Source organism: Cygnus olor, chromosome 3, assembly GCF_009769625.2.
Source record: "Cygnus olor isolate bCygOlo1 chromosome 3, bCygOlo1.pri.v2, whole genome shotgun sequence".
Lineage (NCBI taxonomy): Eukaryota > Metazoa > Chordata > Aves > Anseriformes > Anatidae > Cygnus > Cygnus olor.
In genome coordinates this window covers 67,630,114-67,655,115 of record NC_049171.1, presented here as the reverse complement: position 1 = coordinate 67,655,115, position 25,002 = coordinate 67,630,114, and the positions used below count along the sequence as shown (strand labels likewise).

General features: G+C 38.5%; 1 protein-coding gene across 1 annotated transcript in view; it reads left to right on the top strand.

Annotated features, from left to right (window-relative positions):
• MYCT1 (MYC target 1) overlaps window positions 1-22,181 on the top strand; it is a 33,795-nt gene extending 11,614 nt beyond the window's left edge. The window contains exon 2 of the mRNA XM_040551378.1: window positions 11,894-22,181. Coding sequence (XP_040407312.1) covers window positions 11,894-12,426 — 533 coding nt within the window. The 3' untranslated portion in view covers window positions 12,427-22,181. The remainder of the gene's footprint in view (window positions 1-11,893) is intronic.
• Window positions 22,182-25,002: the final 2,821 nt, after the last annotated feature.

Genomic DNA, 25,002 nt, shown 5'->3' with positions numbered 1-25,002 from the left:
TCTTCCTTCCATTCTTCAACTTTGTACAACTTTCTTCATTTCCACCCAAAGAAGGACATAGTTTTAGCAATCTCAAAAAAAAAAAAAAAAAAAAAAAAGGAGAGCGACTACAAATAGAACAATAAATACTATTTTAATTAAAGGCTATTTTTGAACAAGCAATAAAGCAATACACAAGTTAAAGCTGTCAGCAGAAAGCAGAATATTCTGTGCCAGTATCTCAAAGACAGTAGAGTTTTGAGTGAGAAGAGCTGCTTTTGAGAAACTTTACCATTTTGGGCCTCATTAGATTTCCTACAGCTTCTGCCAAGATGCACATATGTATCTGTTTCTTTCATTTTGTCAGCACTAGCATATATGATGGACATTTACAATAGAGACTAAAAGAGATGGAACTGTAAAAAGGAGATTCCTATACTCCTGGAAGCAGCTGGGCAGCCCTGAGCAACAAGGAGCAGAAACAAGGCTTCTTGCCAACAGGAGGCACTTACGCCCCAGCAGCAAATGTGTAGAGGTTGCAGCACTTTGAAAACATTCTGCATTGAGAACCGCTATTTGTAGGATTTATGAGACAGGCTGAAATGTGGTTATGTTAGTGTTTTTTTTTTTGAACACACCTTGTCACTCTGAGTTTTCTCCCTTTTAAAATATTCTACTTTATGTTCTAGTAAGACTTAAGTTATCAGTATGAACACTTGTCTTTTTGTGTATTTTCACAGTAAGAACAAGTTTGTCCTGATTTGTGTTTCTTTGGTCTCAGACCACATGCAGCAGAATTGCTGTGGTGGGACTGAGGATGATTATAAATTATTCCTTGCGCTACAGACTTCCTAATAACTTGGAAAAAAAAAGTTAAGAACTTTGTTCTAACTTTGGATTTCTTCTGCTTTCTTGAATGTAGCTTTCTTTTCTTTTCTTTAAAATTTCCTCCTTAACTTTAGGAATTTCAAGAAATTGTCCTTATAATATTAGGATATCACTCTAGTCACTCATGCTCTGACCATATAGGAAAAGATTTTATTCTCAGGATCTGTAAAATAATCTTATCAATTACATAATAACTATAAAATCATATTGCACTCTGGCAAATTGTGTTTTACTGTTTAGCTTAGGTTTATGCAGAGGACATATAGCTTAGGCCTATGCTCTGGTTTTGTGAGTATGATAAGAATGCCTTGCCAGAATACTGTTTGCTGCACAAGCAAAAAAGATCGCAATTACATTACTGTCTTTGTAGTGCATTAGGAATTATAGTGAAACCACACAGTAACAAAGTTTCTATCTCTGCACAAAGAAATCTTTGCTTTGTTTTGTATAGTTATGCCAAAGGTATGAGATTAAATATGCCGACATCTCCATCTTAGATATTTCCTTCTGATTATTACAGTTACTCTTTATTTATCATTCCAGTAAAACTCAACTGCCAGTAATATCAATGGACCATTATTAACTCTGAGTCGTTTTATAGGATTTTGAGATAGCGTATCCCACTGTTCTGGATTATTATCATGATGAATGACGGTATTAGTAAACAAAGAAGATGTCCTCTAATGCATGGAGTTCATTCTGGACATAGCTGGATAGCAAGAAAGAGGAATTTAAGAACAGAATTAACATCATGTTTCACAATAAGTACATATATTTGCAAAGAAAAATAAATCTGTACGAACTGTACTTCACTAGGCTTATAAATATTTATTTCTGTTGTGCCACAGTACACCCTACTTTCAATGCCTCTGCAAAATGTTAGTTCTAAAGTGCTTATGGCAGCATAATTCAGTGTCTGAGTTTTCAGATACTATTAAGTTCTCCTTTACCCTTCATCAAATGCTCATTGTTAGGTTTTCTGACACCCTATTTTATTGGAGTTAAGGTATTTTACGTACTGTTTAGATTTCCACCATGAATTTCCAGCAGAGGGCAATCTTGTTCCTACGTTGGTAGCTCATTTGAGAAATAAACCTACTAGTAAACAGCTGTTCCTTCTGCAATTCAAAAGGGGGATTAATCCAAGGGCATGGACTATGCAATTTTTTTTTCCTTGTCATTTACTTAATAAATTTTCAGACACTTCTGGAACTTATCTTAAGTTCTCAAAGAATATTTTAGAAACTGCAAAAAAATAACATCTGTATGGGCCTTGAGCTGTCATCTATATTACTTTTGTTGTTTTGTTTTGTTTCTCCAAGACAGGATTAACTACATTACAAAAACCCTTGATTAATATATATATTTAAAATCTTTAACGTGTGTAGATGTGTTACCCACCTGGAATAGTTCTTACCTGTCCTCATAGATAGAAACACATTTTGTACTTTTAGTCTGAATTTCCTTTGCTTTATTTTAAACCCAGTACTTTTTACGTGATCTGTAGAAGACACAGAAACTTTATTTGCAGCAACAGTTCATTTAATAGAAGTGGGAGAATTACTTTTAATTGCTGCAGAAAAGGATCTAGCAATAGCACAAGCTGACATTTCTGACATTCTGACAGCCTAACTATCTTGTTTTATTAGTTCTTGTGTCCCACACAGTCTGCCTTTCAGCTTCCCCCCCCCCCCCCGCCATATTCTGTTTTCTAGACCTCACTATCTTCATCTGGTTGCTTTCTGGATGTCACAGTTACCTGAATCACCTTGTGCTGTAGACAATTCCTCTCCCTCTTTTCACATGTGCTGTGTGACCTTTCTTAACATTTGCCATGACTAAGATCACAGCTGGCTGCTTTCACAAAGCAAGTGATTCGCCCACCCAGCTGAATCATGGGCTGCCTACAAATGATTAATGAGAGGCTGGTTTGCTAATACAATTAGTGACAACGATCAGGAAGATAGTAATGTCAACACTTGTCAGTTACAGAGAAATTTTTTTTTTCTGAACTCAGCGTGACAACAGCAGCACAAGAGTCGGTTTCTACTGCCAGCCCCAGCCTCAAGTTGAATTTTCTTGGAGTTCCTAGAGCCAGTATAAAATCTTCGGTACTTCAAATCAGTTGAGATCTTCTGTGCTGGGAAAAAATGGTGGCTCTTTGGGTGTAGGGTATTCTCCCTTTCCACACTCAATGCTTGGGATGCATGAGGAGGAATAGCTGCAGCCTCTCCAGCTTACACCTGCACATTTAAAGGGGGCTTACAAAAAAAGATGGAGAGTGACTTTTTACATAGGCAGCTAGTGATAGGACAAAAGGGAATGGTTTTAAACTAAGGGAGGTGTGGTTTAGATTTTATTTTAGGGGGAAGTTCTTTACTCAGAGGGCGTTGAGACACTGGCACAGGTTGCCCGGAGAAGCTGTGAAAGCCCCATCCCTGGAGGTGTTCAAGACCAGGTTGGATGGGACTTTGAGCAACCTGATCTAGTGGGAGGTGTCTACCTGTGGCAGGGGGGCTGGAACTAGATGATCTCTAAGGTCCCTTCCAACCTAAGTCATTCTATGATTCTGTGATTTGCTATAGCTGCAGGAAGATTCTATGAGTTTGTTAAAATTTTGACAGATCTTGGCTACTGCTGTTTGGTTTTGCACCAACTGGGCTAAGTTACAAACATGCACTGTTGACTGTGATGAACTTCACATCAAAAGTCACCAAGACTCCAGTAAAACAGTATCTCAACCATTCTTACTAGTCAGGTTACTAAATTTGTCATTCATAAGTAAGTGCAATTCATACCTAAATACACTAGCTGGTGCTCAACGCTAAGCTGTGCAATGGTCAGGAATGTATTCCCATTCTGATTTGTAAGTTTTTATACCATTTTTTGTCACTAAGTGTTCATTTGGGAAAAAAAACATAGGGTGAGACAAAAGCTGAGCTGGATTTCTCCATGTCTGACATCAAAGTCTCTGCCAGTTGTCAAGGTCTTTCACCTCAGGGACAAGGCAGTGCATGTGTGTGTAAGCATGTGTGCATGTAGGGGAACGACTGCTTAATTATTTGGACAAGTTTTGAGTCACTGGCATGTGGCATGGCATAAAGGAAAGTTAATAAAAATGTGAGATGGAAAGAATTAAAATGGAACAAAATTTAGAATTCTCCTGTTTGGATGGAGAATATAAAAATATCTCATTTCCACCATACAATATGGTAGTATGTTCTGATACTTTTCATGTTTGTCACTTCTCTGTCACTTCTGAGGGACAGAGAAGAACCGAGAAACATTGACACTTTACGAAGCAACAAGAAAATACCTGTGAATTGTCCCAGAAGAATTAGGGAGGGCTCTTCTAAAAAGGTGATGCGGCCATTAACTCAGCTGAAGTGTCTCTATACCAATGCACGCAGCATGGAAAATGAGCAGGAGGAGTTAGAAACCACAGTGTGCTCACGAAACTGTGACCTAATTGGTGTCACAGAAATGTGGTGGGACAAATCACACAACTGCAGCACTGTAATTGAGGTCTACAAACTTTTCATAACAGAGAGGAAATGAGAGATAAGGATGTTTCCCCCTATGTTAAGGAGTGGATAGATTGCAAAGAGCTACCTCAGAAACAACCACAAACAGGTTGAGAGCCTAAGGGTAAAAGTTAAGGACTGGACCAATAAAGGATACCATGTGGTTGGGGTCTATTACAGGCTGCCTGATCAAAGGAACCCTGTTGCTGAGGCCTTCCTGCTTCAGCTACAAGAAGCACCATACTCACACGCTCTCATCCTGATGGGGGATTTCAGCCACCTGGATGTCTGCTGGGAAAGCAGCGCAGGAGGCTGCAGGCAATCCAGGAGACTCCTGGAGTGCGTTGAGGATAGCTTCCTGGGCCAGGAATTGACAAACTGATCAGAGGAGAAGTGTTACTGGACCCAGTGCTCACCAGTGCAAATAAAGTCATGAAAGAGTTTAAGACTGGCGGCTGTCTAGACTGCAGCACCTACACCCTGGTTGAATTTTTGATCTCAAGGAATATATACCTGGCAAAGAGCAAAGTCAGCGCCCACAAGTTCTAAAGAGAGAACTTCCAGATGCTTTAGGAATAGCGGATGAGATCCCCCCAGACACTGTCCTTACAGACAGGGGAACTGGTAAGAGCTAGTAACTCTTTAAGGATGCTTTTCTTAGAGCACAAGAACTCTCCATTCCCCTGCATAAGAAAGTGGGCAGGGAGGACAGGAACCCGGGATGGCTGAGCAGGGACCTGCTGGTCAAACTGAGGTACAAGAAGGAAATGCACAGGCAGTGGAAGCAGGGACATGTGGCCTGGGAAGAGTACAGGGATGGTGTCTGGATGTGCAGAGATGGGATCAGGAAAACCAAGGCACAGAAGGAACTAAAATTGATGAGGGATTCAAAGAATAACAGGAAAGAATTCTATAGTTACATGGGTCAAAAAAGAAAGGCCAAGGAGAGCGTACCCCTTCAGATAAATGAGAAGGGAGTACTGGTAACAACAGACATGGAGGAGGCTGAGGTGCTCAACTAATTCTTTGCCTCTTGCCATTCTTCAATGGCAGTCAGGCATCTCATGTCACTGCATCAACAGAGTGGCCAGCAGGTTGAAGAAGGGGATTGTCCCCCTCTGCTCTGCGTCTTGTGAGGCCTCTCTTGGAGTATTACATCCAGGTCTGGGGCCCCCAGCACAAGAAGGATGTGGACCTGTTAGAGCGGGTCCAGAGGAGGGCCACAAAGTTGATCAGAGAGCTGGGGCACCTCTTCTGTGAAGACAAGCTGAGAGAGCTGGGGATGTTCAGCTTGGAAAAGAGAGAGCTCTGGGGAGACCTCACTGTGGTCTTTCGGTACTTAAAGGGGGCTTATAGAAAAGATGGAGAGTGATTTTTTTTTACACAGGCAGATAGTGATAGGACAAAGGGGAATGGTTTTAAACTAAAAGAGGAGAAATTTAGGTTAGATATCAGGAAGAAATTCTTTACTCAGAGCACCCTCTGTGTACCAGTAAGGTACTGGACCAGGTTTCCCAGAGCGGTTGTGGATGCTCTGTCCCTAAAGGTGTTTAAGGCCAGGTTGGCTGGGGCCCTGGATAACTTGATCTAGTGGGTGGCATCCCTGACCATGTTGGGGGTGTTGGAACTAGATGATCCCTAGATGAGGTCCCTTCCAACCCAAGCCATTCTATGATTCTATAATTTCTTATAGAGTTGAAATCAAGCAGCTTGTATGTGATGTGTTCTGTAAACAAACTTGCTGGTGTCCCCATAAAATAAAGTTTGCATGTCATGTATAAAATGCCTCATCCTAGTTTTAAGTAGGTGGAAGAAAAAGCAAATGGGAAAACTACTCTCAGTTGCTGAAGTAAATAGAAAGGATCTTGCACTAACATAATATGAGTAAAGCATCTCTATAAAAACCTGAGTTTGGATGCAGAACAATGCCATACTTGACTGACAAACTACCTTACCAGGTATCATAACTTTAAGATAAATCTACTTAATTATTTCAGCTTTAATAAAGCAACAACAACATCAAAATATTAATAGCCCCGAAACATAAAGTAGATTACAATATTTGTAAGTCGTCTACTAGAAATTAATGATCTACTAGACATCTACTATACATCAAATGTGTAGGCATCATCTCATTGTAGGGGTGTTTTCTACATCCTTGTGCTTAGCAATAGCATGAGCAGAACAGATGCTAGGAAGGCTGGCTGGTTCTTTATTAGTTATTATTGGCAATGATGCAGTTCAGATTCAAGTCATACATACACAGCCTGGCTAAATGGTTTCTATCTCTCTGCTACCTACATTCAATACCTTTTGCTCCCCCCCCCGCCCCCCCTCCCCAATGATTCTTACCCTTGGAAGCTCTCACTGAAGTTGCTGCTTTCATGATTTTGAAAGATACTACTTAACCCTTCATGTACTTGTCCAGTTGAAAAACTTGCAAATGTGTATTTCCTTGCAGGGTAAGGAAAATCTTGTGTCTGCCTTAACTTTTCACACTGGCTAATTGGTCATAATAAGGCTATAGGAAATATGCAGGTCCAGAGGATTTCCTGAGTTCAGGGAGCAGCATGTTGCTCCAGCCTTTATACAGCCAGAGATAATGACAAGAGAAAATTTTCCTTGGGAAAATTCTTACATTTTAGTGGAGCAAAATCCAGAGTGAAATTTGAATGAATCCTCAATGCAAATGTGTTTTAAATTCAAAGGGATGTCTTGCTATCTGTTGTGGTTCATGAAAATGAAAGGAAAATGAAAGCCTCACAGAAATAAGATATTGACCTGAGTACATATGCAAGGATCCTGTTAAGCTCCATGATAGAGGCAGGATCCTCCATCATGAAAAGAAAATCTATTTCCTGAAGAGTTTGGCTGATCCAGGGACTGACAAGTCAAAGTAGAGATTATGTTAATTTTTGATGAAGTATACCCCAAGGTATACCTTCTCAGAAGATTTACAGATTAGTATAAGCCCTCTTTGGCTGGCCTTGCTACTGATGCCCAAATTGGATGGAAAGAACTTATTTCAGGGCCATAACTAGGAAAAGCACCTTATCAGCCAGTCTATCGTCTTTACTAATAACATGTCCAAATTTCTTCTGTGTGGTTCTACAGAGTGTTAAAGACTATCAACTTCATAGGATGTATACTAACACTTCATACATACAGGTCATGGAATTTTATAAAAGGCTTAAAGCCAGCTACAACAACCAAGAAAAAACTTTGCATAGAAAAACCTTGCATTGTATAGAAAAAGAAAAAGAAAAAAAATATATAGAGAGAGAGAAGAAAAAAAAAAAAAAGCCTTGCAAATCTGTAGTACTCCCTTTGATTCTGCATGTAGAAATTCATGAGGAGAGAACAGAAAGAATTCAGGAATTGCCCAATGTGGACAAAAGTTGGGCTGATGGACACATGCTAGCTTGGCATTCAGATCTAGGGGTAACCTCTAGGAGACATGGGAGACTGTGGGTTCCAAACCTTCCACCTTTTGACATGGACATATTGGAAGGACCACAGATAAGAAAAGTGATGTAGCTCAGATATTCAATTGTTAAACATGCAGCAGGCTTGTGTTATGTTTATTTCTTTTTATCCTTTTATTTCTGGCTTTGTACCTTAAAGTCTGTCCTTTCTTATTGTTAAAAAAACTATATATATCTTTATTCTTCACTTCAGCTAGTGTTAGGGGTCAGGTGTTAGGGGTCAGAGTTGGTAAAATTGGTGAGATGATGTACCCAATTTTTTCAATTGTAACATAAGCAAATAAAGTGGAAAGTGTGAGCAGCCTGAGAAACATACAGATCAAAACATATTTAGGGGACCAGCACCAAAGGAGTTATTGTCAGCATTCCTACCTCATCCCTTTTTTTTTTTCCTCCCTTTTCTTCTAAAAAGAAGGGGACAGAATGACTTGCACAGCTCTCAGCAAACTATAGGGTATTATAATGGCTCCCTCGGAGATACATCCTGGTAGTATTGCTCTGACTTTCTTGAAAGACTGGTTCTGTCCTGGCACTGCCCCGATTAAGGAAGAGAAAAACAACTCTGTGGAAGCCAGCTGTTCCCCTCAAAATCCCAGGTGCAGCAAGTCCCTCCCTGCCTTTGATCTTTTCCTCTGTTTTGTAGTATTTTCTCCAATGCACCTCAGGGCTGTGATCACTGGACGTTCTAAAGAGGAAATCAATGGGCATAGATTTACAATTCTTCAGTGTAAGTTTTTAGACCTGAATTACATTTCAGTGAAATTCGTCCTCTGCAGGGAGTCAACAAAAAGTAAGTTTGGCTTATTAGTGTGCCCCCACAGTTCCCACTGATGTCAGGGAGAGTCTGGGAATAGAAAGAATAAAGTGCCTGTAACCCATGGGTCTAGTGATATTTCTATAATAGGAGCCAGAAGGATTAAATGTAGGTACAAACTGAAATGAGAGCATATGGGGTACTGCATGGGGACTGCAATAATCAGTGTCAACCCAGCTGAGTTTTCCCAGGGAATAATTTGACCCTCTATTTTTGCATTCAAATACAGAGGTAGAAAAATAAAAGAATCAAAGAAGTTAAAGTAAATGAAGACATTATGAAAAGGGATAATTGTTTGTGCTGTACCACCAGCACAGGGGAAGAACACGTGGGAAGGACTGAAGAGCTACACTCAATACTTTTGTCAATTCCCTCATCTGCTTTTAACAGTGTGAAATGCCAATTTGATCGTGCAGGTGGTGAAAATTATGCCTAGAGGGATGCAGAGACAAATTCTCACCATGGTGCACAGCAGCCCCAGAGTCAGGTATGCTGGTGTAGCTTGCTGCGCTTCTGCTTACACTGGAGGATGGTGAGTCCCATAGAGGGCCCCTTCTTTTCCTCCCTGCTGGAGTCAAGATACCAAGCAGGAGCGGGGATACTTGGAAGGAGCACAGCCCCCTGTGCCTGGGAGATTCCTTGGCAGTCTCAAAATATAACAATGTACCTAGCATTCTAGCTAAGGTGTGAAATAAATCAACCTAAGAAAGGATTAGCTCTTGCTCTACTTTCTCATGGCCATAGAAGGATGGAAGTAGGGGCATTCATACAGCAGCTCAGGCCCTTGCAAAGTGCTGTCATTAGGACAACTCCTGGGCTCTCCTCACTGGAGGCCACCAAAATCTGTCTCTCTCTTCCTCCCGGTATGAGGAGGAATTTGCAGTAACAGAAGGTGTTAGACACATTAAAACATCATAATAGCCTGCTCCTGACCAAAAAAAAAAAAAAAAAAGTGGCACAGTAAGGCCTGCTGTGTCTCTGAAGATGTTTTTATAAAGGGCAGAATCATTATGCATTTATCAGAAGGCTGCTGATGGTGATGGGGCTCTGATCTGTGGTCCGGAGTTGTAGTGCAGGATGCTGCTGCCTGTGGGTTCCTGCAAAAAGCAGACCAGACAATTGACCTTTGCCTGCAGAATACCCAATCAAGAGTTTCTTAGTTGTAAAAAATGAGGGATTAAAGAAAAAAAATTGTATTTTGGGTCAAGTCTGGTCCACCTCTGATCTGAGGGACAATAAAGTGTTCCTAACAGCGAGCTGTGCTCTGCAACAATACCCAATGCTTTATGCCCCCAGCCTTTACTTTATTCTGCCTTTTGCAAAGTCTAGTGGTCAGACACCAGCAACAATAGGATTCTATAGGCATCCAAAATGCCAGTGGTTTAATTAGAACTTAAATTTTCTGGGCATCCTGAAACTTCATATCTTTCATGAAAAATACAGAGTGAATAAACTTGGGTAGGAGATTCACAATGATGTCAATAATATGTGATAATGTTATTCTGTCTAAAACCCTTCACTGAAGGGTGAAAGAAGAAAGAAGGTACATAAGGAATTCCTTTCCTTACTCCTTTCCAATTTCCTTTTTAACAGGAATGTTTCACAAACATCATAACATAACAGAGACAATACCACAAACAGAATAAATGTTTCAAATCTTTCCATGGCTCTTTTTCACTCGTTTCCTCTTTGCTCCACTGGTAGTCAACGCATAGTTTCATCTTGTTTGTGATCCAACCCCTATTTGTATTTTTAGGGAATATATAAAGGTTTTGCATTCATTTCAAGACCCATCCATGATCAAAAATATATGTCTAAATTTTTTAGTACGCCAAAAAAAGCTGGTGCTGAGTTGTAAATGACAAGTTTTCTGAAGCAACTAACCTATTCTTAGAAATATATGAGGAAAAATTCTTATTCTTCTACCCGGTGATACCACGTGGGGGAAAAAACGACCCTAGTCATGCTCTTTTTTTTTTTTTTTTTCATTTTCTGATCTCTTAGTGCTAGAAAACAGGTATAAAAGAGCTAGAAATATACTTTTCCTAATGGCAGATTAATGCATCTTCAAATTAGTTGTGGGGGATGGGAAATATGTAAGGGACTTACTATTACTAATGGTTATCTCTGACCTAAATCATTTAGGATATGGTAATTCACATTAATTACTAAGAGGATTTAAAGTGTCTTTTACTCAGCAGTAAAAGGCTGGGACGTGTTCTCATGTTGTAATAAATACAAGGCTTAATCCATTAAGAACATGGCAGAAGCTACATCTCAGTTGTAATAGGTGAGTTAGCAAACACGTACATGTAGAATATAAATATCTATTAAAAAGTCCTCGAGTCTTCATTAATCCATACTTTGTAGTGTTCACAGAAGCAAATGTTTGGCGGTTTTACAGCACACCTTGGTGCTAGTGGGTGGCCATTTCTGGGATAGACTAAAATCTTTGCATCATACCAGGGACTGGTAGGAAGTGCAGTCTACTTTCTGGATGTTGTTGAATTAAGCAAATTAAAGAAAAAAAAAATATAGCACAGCACAAGAAGGATGTTGATCTCTTAGAAAAAGCTCAGGGGAGGGCCATGAAGTTGATCAGAGGGTTGGAGCACCTCTCTTATGAAGAAAGGCACAGAGACATGTGGCTGTTCAGCCCAGAGAAGAGAAGGCTCCAGGGTGATCGTATTGCAGCTTTTCAATACTTAAAAGGGGATTATAAAAAAGATGAAGAGCAACTTTTTGCTCAGTCATGTAATGACAGGACAAGGGGAAATGGTCTTAAACTAAAAGAGGGGAGATTTAGATTACAGTTTAGGAGGAAATTCTTCACAATAAGGGTGGTGGGGCACTGGCTCAGGTTGCCCAGAGAAGCTGTGGATGCCTCATCCCTGGAGGTGTTCAAGGCCAGGTTGGATGAGGCCCTGAGCAACCTGATCTAGTGGGTGGCATCCCTGCCTATGGCAGGGGTGTTGGAACTAGATGATCTATAATGTCCCTTGCAACCCAAGACATTCTATGATTTTATCATACTATAACAGTATGAATTGCTGTGTTTATGCTGTAAGACTCATGTCTTACACACAAAAATCTTAGAGTGTGCTCATCTTTTAAGGAGGCTGCCATGTTCAAATCATCTTCAAGCAGGGATATTCTTCAGGACTGATGAATTAACTCTGCTGTGTATTTTTGCTGTATTTCAGAACAGATAACAATAGCCTTCACAGTGTCCATGGTGATCGGTCTGGTGATTGGAGGGGTCATCTGGGCCTTGTTCACTTGCTTGTCCCGTCGCAGAGCTAGTGCCCACATTTCCCAGGGGAGCTCCTCAGCTTTCAGCCGTCGGTCCAGACCTGCCTCCCACAGCCAAACTACTGGCAGGACTGGATTTTACCGTAACAGCAGCTGTGAACGTCGGAGCAACCTCAGCCTGGCCAGCCTCACCTTCCAGCGGCAAGCCTCCTTGGAGCAAGCCAACTCTTTCCCCAGGAAGTCAAGCTTCCGTGGGTCCACCTTCCACCCTTTTTTGCAGTGCCCTCCCCTCCCTGTGGAGACGAACAGTCAGCTGATCACCCTCACTCCCACCAACACGACCACAACCTTTGTGGGAAGCACCACCAACAGCTTAAGTCGACCCGAATTCCACTGGTCTAACAACAGCCTCCGCATCTGCCACTCCACACAAACCCCTCCTCCTGCCTATGAAACCATCATAAAAGCGTTCCCTGACTCTTGAGCCAGGTCCTTGTTGCAAATGCACATGGACATTTTAGGAGGAACCGCGAATGTCTCAATTTTCTGTGCATGCTGAAAATCACTAAGAAGTCTCCAGCTGCTGTGACACGTTGCAGAGGGGACGTACATTGCCAGGAGGCGGGTAGTGCTGATTTTTTAGAGCACTATGTCCCACTGTCCAAGGAATCACTTGTCTTTGTGTTGCCTGCTCTGATTTACTGCCTTGCAACATGCTTACATATTTCTATCACTGTATTATAACCATTGTATCTTTTACTTTAGAGGAAAGAAAATGCTGCCGCATTAAAAATAAATAAATAAATAAAATAAAAAAGATATTTTCTTTGAGAAATATAATGTTAGGAATTACTCATATACAGATTTCTGCAAAATTCACTATTCTATTCCTTCAAAAACAAACAAACAAACAAACAAAACAAGCAAACAAACAAAAAACATGTTCTGGCTCTATGCATTTTTCCAAGGATATTAAACTTTCACTGAAAACCTCCATTTAACCAAATTCTTGCTGTAACCTCAGAACAGCTTCTAAGAAACTTTATACAAAGACCTCATAGGAGATTTAACATCACAGTCCAGTCCGTGGTAATAGGTATCCTGTTCTGGTGACTGTAAAGGACCTTAAAACACTCCATATTAGGGCTGTTTGTATGAAATTCCCCACAGTATGGGAAAGATGGTGAGATATACTATGCTTCATGTAAAAAGTTTTGAACGGCATAGTAAATGCTTGGTAACAATTATAAAGATTTTTCTGTCTGCAGTCCGCAAAACATGTAGTTATTTTAACATTTTAAAAACCAGTAACGTTGTATGACAGCAGAAATCCTGATGTTTCATTTTCTAGTTCTGGTTATCAAGATAAGCATTGCATGAATGACAACATTTTTTTTTTTAATTAAGTTACCTGTTTTGCTATGGGATTGCTCATTTCCTTATTTCAAATTGTATTTCTCAGATTGTACCATAGTTCAATTCTTCCTGGCAAGTTATTCACTGAAATGTTGTATTTCACTAACACAAGATTTTAGACATCTATAGCTGAATACTGGGATTGTACAATTAGCTAGAATATTAAGATACAGATGGAATATTTACTTGAGGTTAACTTGATTGTTATACACATATTATGTCAAGCTAACCCCTCGTTTAGTAGAGCCTAATTGCACCAATGTAAGAAGTTCAGGATTTAGAAATAGCACAGACAGATAGGGACTGTTTTAGGTTTTATTATATGAGTTTTCTGATAAGTATTTCATGTTCAAATAAAGGGAAAAGAATTTCCATAAGTAGAAGAACAGTCCTTCTCCTTGCTTAGAAATAAGCCTTTTATTCCTAAAAGTGTTGGGCAACTACCAGTTGCAGGACCCCTGACTCCTATGCTTCAGCAGAGAGTCCTCACCTTTCCTCTGGGTGGGACAAGGATTCAGCAGCTTTCTAGAACAGGCAAAATGTTTAATATTTTACTTTGCAGGCTTTTGATGACTAGCAGAATGCATCTCTCTACAGAGTTCAGCATCCCTCATGCAGCACCACTACTGATCTCTTAACTGCAATCTTCCAGCTCCATACCTTTCCACTTGCAAATATTGTTACAAACATGAGCTTGCAAGCATTAGTTATTATAAACTACGATTATTCTTTATTGTAAAGTCAAATTATTTTGCATTTATTTACTGTTTTTTGCTGCTTTATTTTTAGCATACAACATTTTACCTTCTAGAGGGATGTATGTGATTGCTAGAAGAACAACCACTTACAGCGTTTACATAGTTTCACTGCAGACACTATGGGTTCTAGTACACTGAAGACTTGCTGATAAGACTGTAAAACTGCATTTGTCTGGTCACAGACTGTGGATTTAAAACAGTAGTCCTATGGAGAAAGAAAGCTGTGTTATTTTGTTCTTTAATAATATTTTTTTCATTTACAGTTTTATTGAGTCTGGTGAATTTCATTGCATTCACAAGGGCTTTCACAGTGTGCTGGATCTAGAATAGGTGAAGACACCTATTCTGACATGCCTACAAAGAGCAGAGTTCAAGCCTGCTCCCTTTCCTTACAGAGTTTGGTGGACTGTTTGAAGAGACAACTTGGCCTACAGTGTGTACCCAGGAGGCCAAAATTGCTTACTCCTTGAGAGAAATCATTTTAGATGAGTGATTTTTTGCTCCCAGTTTATAAATGCACGTTACATTATAGTAGAACTTTCCACAGCATATTATTGCTTTTCTTATACTATATTTAGTAAACAATGTAGAAAGGGAAGCTTAAATGTACTGTATTTTTTTCTTCCCGAAATCTGCACTGGATATCAAAATATTTTTTATGTCCCCCAGATTAGGGGAATTAAAAACACAGGTTGTTTGGTGCATAACCAGTTTGGCTGTCAGATACCAGTTTAAGCAATGTCTGAAATGAATGTTTTGCAAGCTCTCTAGAGGCTTCAGAATGTGAAATAAAGACAGATGTTACAATCTCTCTCTCTCTCTCTCTCCCTCTCTCTTTCTCTCTTTTAAAAGATAAATATGTTGACTTGTATAAAAATAATACTTTAAATGGAAGAGCATTATCTTTAATTCTTCAAGCTGATATAGTTGGGAGTGTGAATGAAGGCTTGGCCCCTCCTCTGCCCTGTGAGGAGACAGACCATGGCTGATGATCTTACATGAAGTCCTCATTGGAATGTGCCATATGAGACCACCTTCCAGAGGTTAGAAGTAGAAACTAAACTGGATATTATTAGGAAATTGTTTTGCTTACTTATGTTAACAGGAATTAAATATTTTTGTAGTACAATGAGTGGTCATCAGATGATATAGCAGATTTTCCACCACTTATGAGCACTATGAATTTCTCTTACAAATAATGTGATTACAGATTTAAAATTCAGTGTTTTCCCAGTAATTTGACTTCAATCCACAAAGTGAGAAAATGCTTGCTTTAAGCACATGGGCAATCATTATAGAATTCATGCTAAAATGGGCTCATGCGCATTTAATTGAACTAGGACCAAAACACATTGCATATGATCAAACTTCAAATTCAATTGTAGGATTCAGGGATCAACAAGTGTTTGATAAGCAAAAGATTATAATTGCTCATTGTAGTGGCCTTTTATACCTTTGGTTTTAATTTAAAATACTGGGAGGAAAAGTTGATTTCTAAAAAAAACCTAAAAAAATGTATTTTTGCTTATTTCAAAGCATTTACAAGCAATGAATTAAACTTTACAACAGTTTTGCATATAATACTTTTTAATGGTGAGAGGCGGTGATTAAAGGATATGACCAGAATCACACAGGGTGAGCTATGCAAAACTCCGATCATCCTCTAGATATCCTGACCTCCTGTCCTGAAGTGAACAGAGCTAATTCTTTTCATAGAAAAACCTGTTTATTACTGCCAATATGCACAACAAATATTGCTCCAGTTCTAGTTTCATACAGAAGACAAAACTTACCAGCTCTGTCTGAGACTAGTTATGTTCCAATGTATTTACAAAAGTAGCTTTAGCTATATTCCTTGACCTTTCCTTACTGAAGAATTTCTGATCACCTCTTCAGACAGCTACTGATTTTCATACTATAAAACACTGAACATGCAGAATCCTTGCCAAATTAAATTTTTAAAGTTCAGTTGCAATTTACCATGAAGTTTTTGAGTCATCTCAACATCCATTCTTAAGCATAAACTGAAAACCCCATTTACTGGAAATATCCTCTCAGAGATGAAATGACACGTGCCAGATCCCTGACCTATAGGCACTTGATAAAATTAGGTGATGTCTCTGATGCAGTACGGCTTCTGGAAAAAAATAGAAAGAAAACACTAGTTGAAAATTTACATGTCAAGTTCAGAGCAGAATAGAGAAAACACTGCTGATACAAGTTCACAAAGCAGAGAGCAGAATTTTAGAAATTGGACCAGTGACCCCACCGAGGATCTCTGATCTCACTATGATAAGTGGTGGCTGTGTCTCATCCTGTGCTTTTGCTTCCAAACAGTTTAGAGTCTGCGGACACAACTCGACAGAGGAGTCTGGTTTGTGTGTCTCATTTCTCTTTTTATTTTTTTATGGAAGCTTTTGGCTCCCATCAGATTTATGACAATGTAATTGCAGGAGGGTTGCAGTGTCTGATAGGCATGGACTGGATCATGGAGTTAATTCTACAAACATGTTTCCTGTCTGCTTTCTCTGTGACATTCTTCAAAAGAGACCTTTTTTTTTTTCATCTGTTAAGTAGCAAAATCAAGCGACTGTGCTTTGAGGGCTGAGAAAGAGCAATTGCACAATTTTAGATCAAGGAGTTATTTCAAATAAGAGACAATTAATTGTGAAAGGGGCTAAACAGAGTGATGTCCCCAAGACAGCAAGAAATTGGATTTGCTAATTTAGGACATAACTGTCTTGTGTGTACAGACAGTATGGAAAGGCACTGGAATGTGAAATCATCCATATCTTGTTTGGGGCTGATCTGCATCAACATCAATCCACTAGTTTACGATGGCATATTGATGACTACACAGGACAGCTGATGCCACCCTCTTGTTTCAAACAGACAAGAGTGCATATCACAGCTGGCAGTAATTTGCATTCTTTTGGACATACATGGAGAAGTTGCCAACGACCAGATGTGCGCTGAAACAGCATGAAACTTCAGCCTCAGCGCTGACCAGTCCAGGGCTTGACTTGAAGCACATTAGAGCTCCATTGAAGCAAAGAATGGGAGAGAACCATTCTATGATTATGCTCTGCTCCTGTGCTGTATATCTTGGTGACCTTTTGAAGTTATTTTTGGAGGAGGGAATAACTCCTTTTAGATTACAAGATAATTACTAGATGGGTAGTAAAATTTGTTTTTTTTTTTTTCGTTCAGTGCTCATCTATTTAGTTCCATAATAAGTTCCATCTCTCTCTCTACGGATCAAGTATAAAAGTACACAGGTCTATCCCATTCTTTTGTTGTTCTGCCAAGTAACAGAAAAGATGACTGTTATCCAGAGAATCACTCCTATGAATTGATTGGGTTGTATGAGATAAGCTCTCCAGCACTAGTTTGCCAGCATCTAAGCACTGTTTTTTGTTTTTTGTGTTTTATTTTTGTCTTTTTTTTTTCCCCTTTAATCCCTCAAGTCATGAAAAGGACAAACATCTTTTTGTCCATACTAAATAATAGGTATCATTTAGTGAAACTCAGAATTTCCTTGCAAAATTCTTATAAATCTGCAATACACTAATTCATGATGCTGATACTTTTGAAAATTTTGAGTAGCATAAAACTGACTCATAAAAATTCCCACATGCTCAAAAAATATATAGATGTTTGTGTGCTTGTATAAACATTAAATAAACTCTTCTAAAGGTGATAGTGCTCCTAGACATTGAATCACTTCTGAAAAGGAAGTTGAACATTAACACGTTCCTATAGCATCTAACCATGACTGAAATATATGAACTTTAAAACAAACAAACAAACAAACAAAAACTAAATTCTTCCTGAAACACTAAAGTTAGGCATTTGTAGATTTTAATCTTTTTCACTTGAAGGAACCTGTTCTAGGACAGAAATATTCCCAGTAAAACTAGAAATATTGAAGAGAGAAAGGACTGAGAAAGCTCAGTGTAGGTAAAGATGGGCTTCTACTAATATAAATCAATTAGAGAATAGCTGATTTACTATGACTTTGCAAAGTTAGTGAAAGTGTGATTGTGTTTATTGTCCTAATAGTGTTCCTGAAATATGCCTGAAAGGGTTTCTCCTGATTCAGTGTTCCCTAATCTGTAACAAGGCCCATGCATCTACATGCCCTCTCACAGACATTTTATGGGTACAGAACATTTATCAGTTTCTGTTTTAATAAAAGGTATGGAGTCAGAAAGTAAATAACATGCCCTATGTCTCCTCCTAGAACTGACATTTCATCCACCTATTCAACAGGTATCTATTGCCCACTTTTTGGTTTTATATGAGGAGAGCTTTGGAGTGCAATGATCAGGACAATAGCAAATCAAAATCTTCACATAAGACAATTCACAAGTGCTCCATATTCTTTGACAAATTTTCTGATAAATTGTTAGCATTGCACAGAGTCCTAGATATCCTTAAATACATTTAAATGCATTTACTAGGATCACAGAGGATATAAGCAGGTGTTTCTGCTTCTTTTAAAGCATCTGTAAGACACTGAATGGCTAGATGATTTTAAAGTTTCTTCCAGTTTTGGACATTACAAAAGATATAAAAACAGACTGAGAATGTTTCAGGCAATCTTTCTTAGCTTGATATTGTACTCAAAATCTGAGTTATTACTGATAAAAAGAATTTCAAGGTTAACTGTTCAGTTATTAGTAAATCAAAATGGTGGATCAAAAGAATATGAAAGTTATACCATGTTATACATTGCTGTTCTTTAGACGTATATTTGCAAATGGGGTAAGCTAGTCATACAAGTGAGGGTCTTGCTATCCAAGACCAATCCAGAAAAACATATTGCTTCACAATTACCTTAATTCTCTGAATGCATTGACTGACCATTGATGATTTAATCTCTATTGCTTTATTATTCACTGCAGAGAGATTACTCATATGCTTAATAACTGTTGAATCAGAATATAATTCCATATGCCACACTATTCTAGTGCTTAATTTAAGAGCATATTTTGTATTTGCTAAGTGATTTCTCTTTGTTGAAAGATTCCTCGTTGTGAAAACAGATGCCTACTCTGCTCATCTCACCTCCCCAGTCATTTCTTGAGCATGTAAAATGTTCTGTGAGAATGTAGTGGTGATCCTTATGTCCTTATGAAGACACATGAGGGACTGACCATGGAGGGCATGGTGAATCATTGGTTGGCCACTCCTATCTGTTATTTGATGTAGTGCTAGGAAATCCTGAATCACATCTTTGCTCGAGTCTCAGCACTTCTGTTGACAGCGATGTTTTTTTTGCAGAATACCTCATCATCTCATCTCACCTATCTAGATGATGTGCCTATGAAATGGGAAACATCAGGAAAGAGTAAAGAGAAGTTTTTACAGATACTTCTGGGCACCATTTGGGGTGGTGTGGGGTGTTTTAGAAGTGGGGTTGGAAAACAAAACTGAGCAAAGACAGTTCTGGAGTCGGGAAATCAGTCTCCTCTGGCAGTTGAGGCCAACATTGCATTAATCTTGCTTGTAATCAAGACTGTCTGAAGACAAACAGTCCCCAGCAGGACAATCTCTTGCAGACTTAGAGAAACATTGCCTCCAATCTCTTCTGCCTCTAGATTACCTAAGGAATTGATAAAATGCCTTTTATTGTGATAGATCCCAAGAGATCTCACTTTGGATTCACCTTTGTCTTAAGCTGACAGGAAGATGAGGCAGAAAGGAATCTGGAATTGTTTTGGTGACTTCTGTTAATGATTTATTTTCAGATTCTTAAATTTGTACATGACATTCATTGCTGAGTGACCTTGTAACCTTTCCACTATTAGGGAACTTTTATTAGCATATCGTCCTTTGTGCACGAAGTCTGCAAGCAGAATTTTATGAAACAGGATGAGTACACTTTTTTTTTTTTTTTTTTTTAACCAGGTAATGTACATAATAGATAGCTAGGACTAAAAGATGACTAAGTTAAGCATGAAAAAGATGTTAAGCTCTCAAGTAGAAAATCAGGGAATTTTTCTTAGATAAATAATTGTCAGTCAAGCCGAGAGGGGAGATGCAGCCCTTGTTTGTTCTCGGGAAAGGCTGATCCTTAACATTTATCACTCATGGGCAACAGCACCACAGGACCACAGGTTGTTCTGAGTATGAGCTTTCTGAGCCACTAAACTCTGAATGGAGTGTCATGGGTCAGGGAACAGAGGCCAAGACAGAGCTATGGATTTGGCCTCAGTTTATGCTATCAGTTACGATGCTCAAAGCCCCATCCAACCTGGCCTTGAACACTTCCAGAGATGAGGCATCCACAGCTCCTCTGGTAACCCTGTCCCTGTGCCTCGCCACACTCATAGTAGAGAATTTCTTCCTAATATCTAATCTAAATCTACCCTCTCTTAAAACCATTACCCCTTGTCCTATCATTACACTCCCTAATAAAGTCCCTTCCTGTCTTTCCTGTAGACCCTTTTTAAGTACTGGAAGAGCACTAAAATGTCTCCCTGGAGCCTTCACTTCTCTAAACTTAACAACCCCATCTCCCTCAGCGTGTCGTCATAGGACAGGTGCTCAAGCCCTCTGATCATCTTTGTGGCCATCTTCTGGACATTCTCTAACAGGTCTATGTCTTTCTTATGCTGGGAGATCTAGACTGAACAAAGTATTCTAGTTGGGTGTCTCATGAGAATGGAGTAGAGGGGGATAATCACCTTCCTTGACCTGCTGGTCACTTCTTTTGATGTAGCCCAGGATATGATTGGCTTTCTGGGATGCAAGTGTGCTCTGCTGGCCCACATTCTGTGTCTTTTTTTCACAAATACCCCCAAGTCCTTCTCCTCAGGGCTGCTCTCAATCCACTCATGGTATTTTTTATTCATGTTTGGGATTGCCCCAACCCAGGTGCAGGACTTTGCACTTGGATTTGCTGAATTTTATGAGATTTGCATGGGCCTATCTGCCAAGTCTGTTGAGGTCCCTGTGGATGGCATCCCTTCCCTCCAACATGTTGACTACACCACTCAACTTGGTGTCATCTGACACCTATATCTTCCAAGAGCTGAGAGTAGGATAAACCTGCTTGAGTCAACTGTTGTGTTACCTCTTCATTCTGAAGGCTTTCTTTGAACTCAGTGTTAAAAATGTCAATACTCATTGAGTAATGTTAATAGAGAATTAAATGTTATTTTATTCTCCCACATGAACTGGTGCAACTGGAAGCAAACTGAGAATATCTTTTGAAAGAAGAGCAAGAAAGTATACCTGTGACAGGTGAACTTTGTTGCCCTTTCCACACACAATGTTTAGTTACATGAAGCTTCTAACTGCTTAGCTTGATTTTGTAAACTGTGTCCTTAGCCTAAGAGTTTGTGCTGGTAATTACATTTTTATTATTTATTTATTTATTTATTATCATGCAAATGGCAGTAGATAAAGAATGAAGAATGAGTCTCTGTGGAAAGGTTTTCTGAGTTCAAGTCTGCAAGTCAAATCCTCCATGGCTCCATTATGCCTTCAATCAACGTCAAGCTGCTTCCTCCATCAACAAAAACAACAAAAGTTACACCTTTGTAAATCACTAACACAATTTGCACTGGTTGGTGTTTCATGGCAGTCAACTTAAGTTCTCCGTGGATATCCAATTAGTTCAAGTTTAGCATCCTTGACAATAAAAACAGACAGATGATTTTGTTTTATTTGTTGATAGGAGCATTTTAACCTCTACTACAAAAAGTTCACTTTCAGAATATTGAACCAATCAGATTGGTTAAATCATTACATATCTCCATATTAGTTGGTATCAGTGTGGCCCATTCTTTTGTGGCAGAACACTTGAGTTTGATTTAAATTAAGTTTCTCAGCTAGTAATGGTCAATAAAACCCAGTTCTGAGACAATGAACAATTAAGAGGCTTTCTGCAACACAAATGAGCCAGAACAACCTCATATTCTTCCTGGTGTCTCCTTATCTCCTTACTTCAGAAGGATTTACTGTCTTAAAAAAAAGGTCTCGTAGGTCTATAGGGACCTACAAGAAATCTTCACCTGTGCCTCAAGATTTCATCAATACCTATATTTAAATTTTCCTAGGGAAAAAAATAAAATAAAAAATGGAACTCTAAACCACTCAATAATAAAACATAATTTTGTGTCATTAAAAAAACATTGAGAAGGATATATAGTGCAATGATGCTGATAAAAGTAGACTCCAAAGTACTTACAGATCAGTCCTTTCTCATGAAGACAATGAACACAAAGTTCTTTTCCACATCCTATAGGGATCATCCTGCCTGTTGCTCTAGTTATCCTCTAGTTAATTCCAGATAGTTTTCAGAAATACTCTAGAATTGTCTGTGGCTACTCATCTTGTGATACACTTGATGAACACGTGCATGGAGTGCTCAGATGAATGAGAGAAAATGGCTTCTATGAATAAACAGTAAATGCAAGTTTGAATAACAGGGTTTCTCATTTGTGTCTTTTCCTTGAGCAATGTCAGAATGGGTCAATGTGTCACCAAAGAATAGCGATGTAGTTGATAACTGACTGGAAGACATGGTTGTAGAGAATGTCACTGGAATTCTTGACATGTATCTACAGAGGATTCAAATCAGCACTGAAATATTATTTTCTATCGAAACAGAAAATGGTTTAAATAAAACAAAACAATTATATGTGACTTGGAGAGACACAATAATACTTAAAGATAATAGGAAAAAAAACTGCTGCCATGAAATTAAAAATAAGTATATATATTAATCTAGTTACATGCTGAAATAAAGTTGTAATAGAAATACATTTGTTTTTACTGAGCAGCTATTGATGTAACTGCATGATTTACCAATAGTCACCAGGAACAAGATTTACATCTAGATTGATAATTTATAAATTCAGACTTTATTATAATTTGAGTATGACATTTAGCAAATTTAAAGTGCTAAGGTCCAAGGTTTGTGTTCAACTTGTCACTAACCAACAGCTAGCAACTTTTTAATATCATTCAATAGAATTGAAAACGGTGTCAGTTCTTTTAGCACAGGTGCTGAATGTTTCATTAATTTCTGAAGAAAACACTTTTATTCAACTGTTAACTTTAAAAAAAAAAAAGCTGAATGTAATGATACACGCATCACGCGTATGATGACAGTATACATGATGGCTATCAAAAATGTTGCTGTCCTATCAATCTTTTCTATCTCTGTGATGATCTGCACAGCCTCCCCAAATCCCTTAAAATCCTATTGGTATTAGATCTATTTATGTGTACTTAATAAAGTGGAATATATTGACTGTGGTGTTACATTCACTGGAATGTTCTTCATGCTTTACGTAGGACAAAAAGAATAATGAGCCATTGATGTATTGGCCAAGAAGCAAATTTAACAAAGTGTAGGAGTTTATTATTTGTTCCAGTGACCTGTGGAGTCGAACTAAATGATAAACTATGTTGGAACTGTATCTCTCTTGTCCATGAACAATAATAAAGTTCTTCCTTAAATAATATTGAAAGCAGTTAAGTCCAAATTATATATTTTATATCAGTACGTGTAAGGACAGTAAACTAGAGGTTGATACTTTCTTCTTTCTATATGACTTCTTTATGGAAACTAAATATGAATGTAGATTTTCTCAGCCATTATCACGTACGCTAGGCTTAGAATAGTGCTCAGAGACAGCACGTTACACTATGCCCTTTATGCACATGGACAATTTTAGAAAACTTTTCTCAGCTCTTTTTCCATAAAGACAATAGTGGTAATTGCTTGAGACTGAAGCATTTTTAGCTTTTTTTTTCTCTCTCTCTCTCTTTTTTTTTTTTTTTTTTTTTTTTTTTTTCCTGCCGTAGCTTTTAGATTGTTGCTTTTTTCAGCTCAGTAAATAAAGAACTTGTGATGATTAGGTCAGTTCAAGGGATAAAGTTATCCTGGCATAATTAACATCTTAAAATGTGCCTTCCAACACAACTGACATGGGTTTTTCTGTATCCCAAGATGATATGTCTGCTCCCACAAGCTTCCAGACAGTGCAATAGTAACAATATTCACTGGGGAATACAGAAGGAATTTGGCCATGTACACAGTCTAGAACCAGGATCTTGTACTAGACACAGGAAATGCAATCTATGCAAAATCAGAGAAGCATCCCAGTCATCCCAAAGGTGTCATTCTATTCAGCCCATGAAAGTCTCCAATCATTTAGTTACAAATGGACTAAATTCTGTGATATTTCTTGTCTTTTTATTTATTTATTTATTTATTTTTTCATTTAGTATAGGAAGCAAGAAGGAAGGCAAAGTGACTTTCAACACTTGTGCTGCATCTGGAGATGTGTTCCAAGCCAGTAGCATCAATAGTTTGTTCATGAAGCTTTTGATGAACTTACAGACCTACTTCAGAAGGTTAGAGGCAACAGTGATTTAGAGTAAGATAACATGTCCCTGACAATCCTTTGCTCTCTGGATTTTCCTCTGCCTTATGAGCTCCAATGTGGTGCTGTTATTTGGGTTTTACTTTTAACAAGTAACCTGAAGGGATTATGGACTTATTTTTTTCCATTTTGTATTGATTTGTACAGTTAGAAGCAAAAGGACATCATATAATACAGGTGACAAGCAGGAAACATGAGGAAAATGTTGGAACATAAGTCTGAAAGGTAGTTCTTAATATCCAGCTCTAAACTGACATATGTCAAAATATTATTAAAATAAAGTGATTTTTCAAAGGTTTACTGTAGAAAATCCAGTTTTGTATAGACAAATCAATTTATAGAAAAAAAAAATCTCTAAACTCTATGAAAGCAAAGGGTGTTGTTTTGAGTTAGCTGCATACGGATGAGAAGCTGAATCTGGATTTTGTAGCATTTTGGAGACATACATTCATGACATATACAGAGGTAATTTTAGATTTT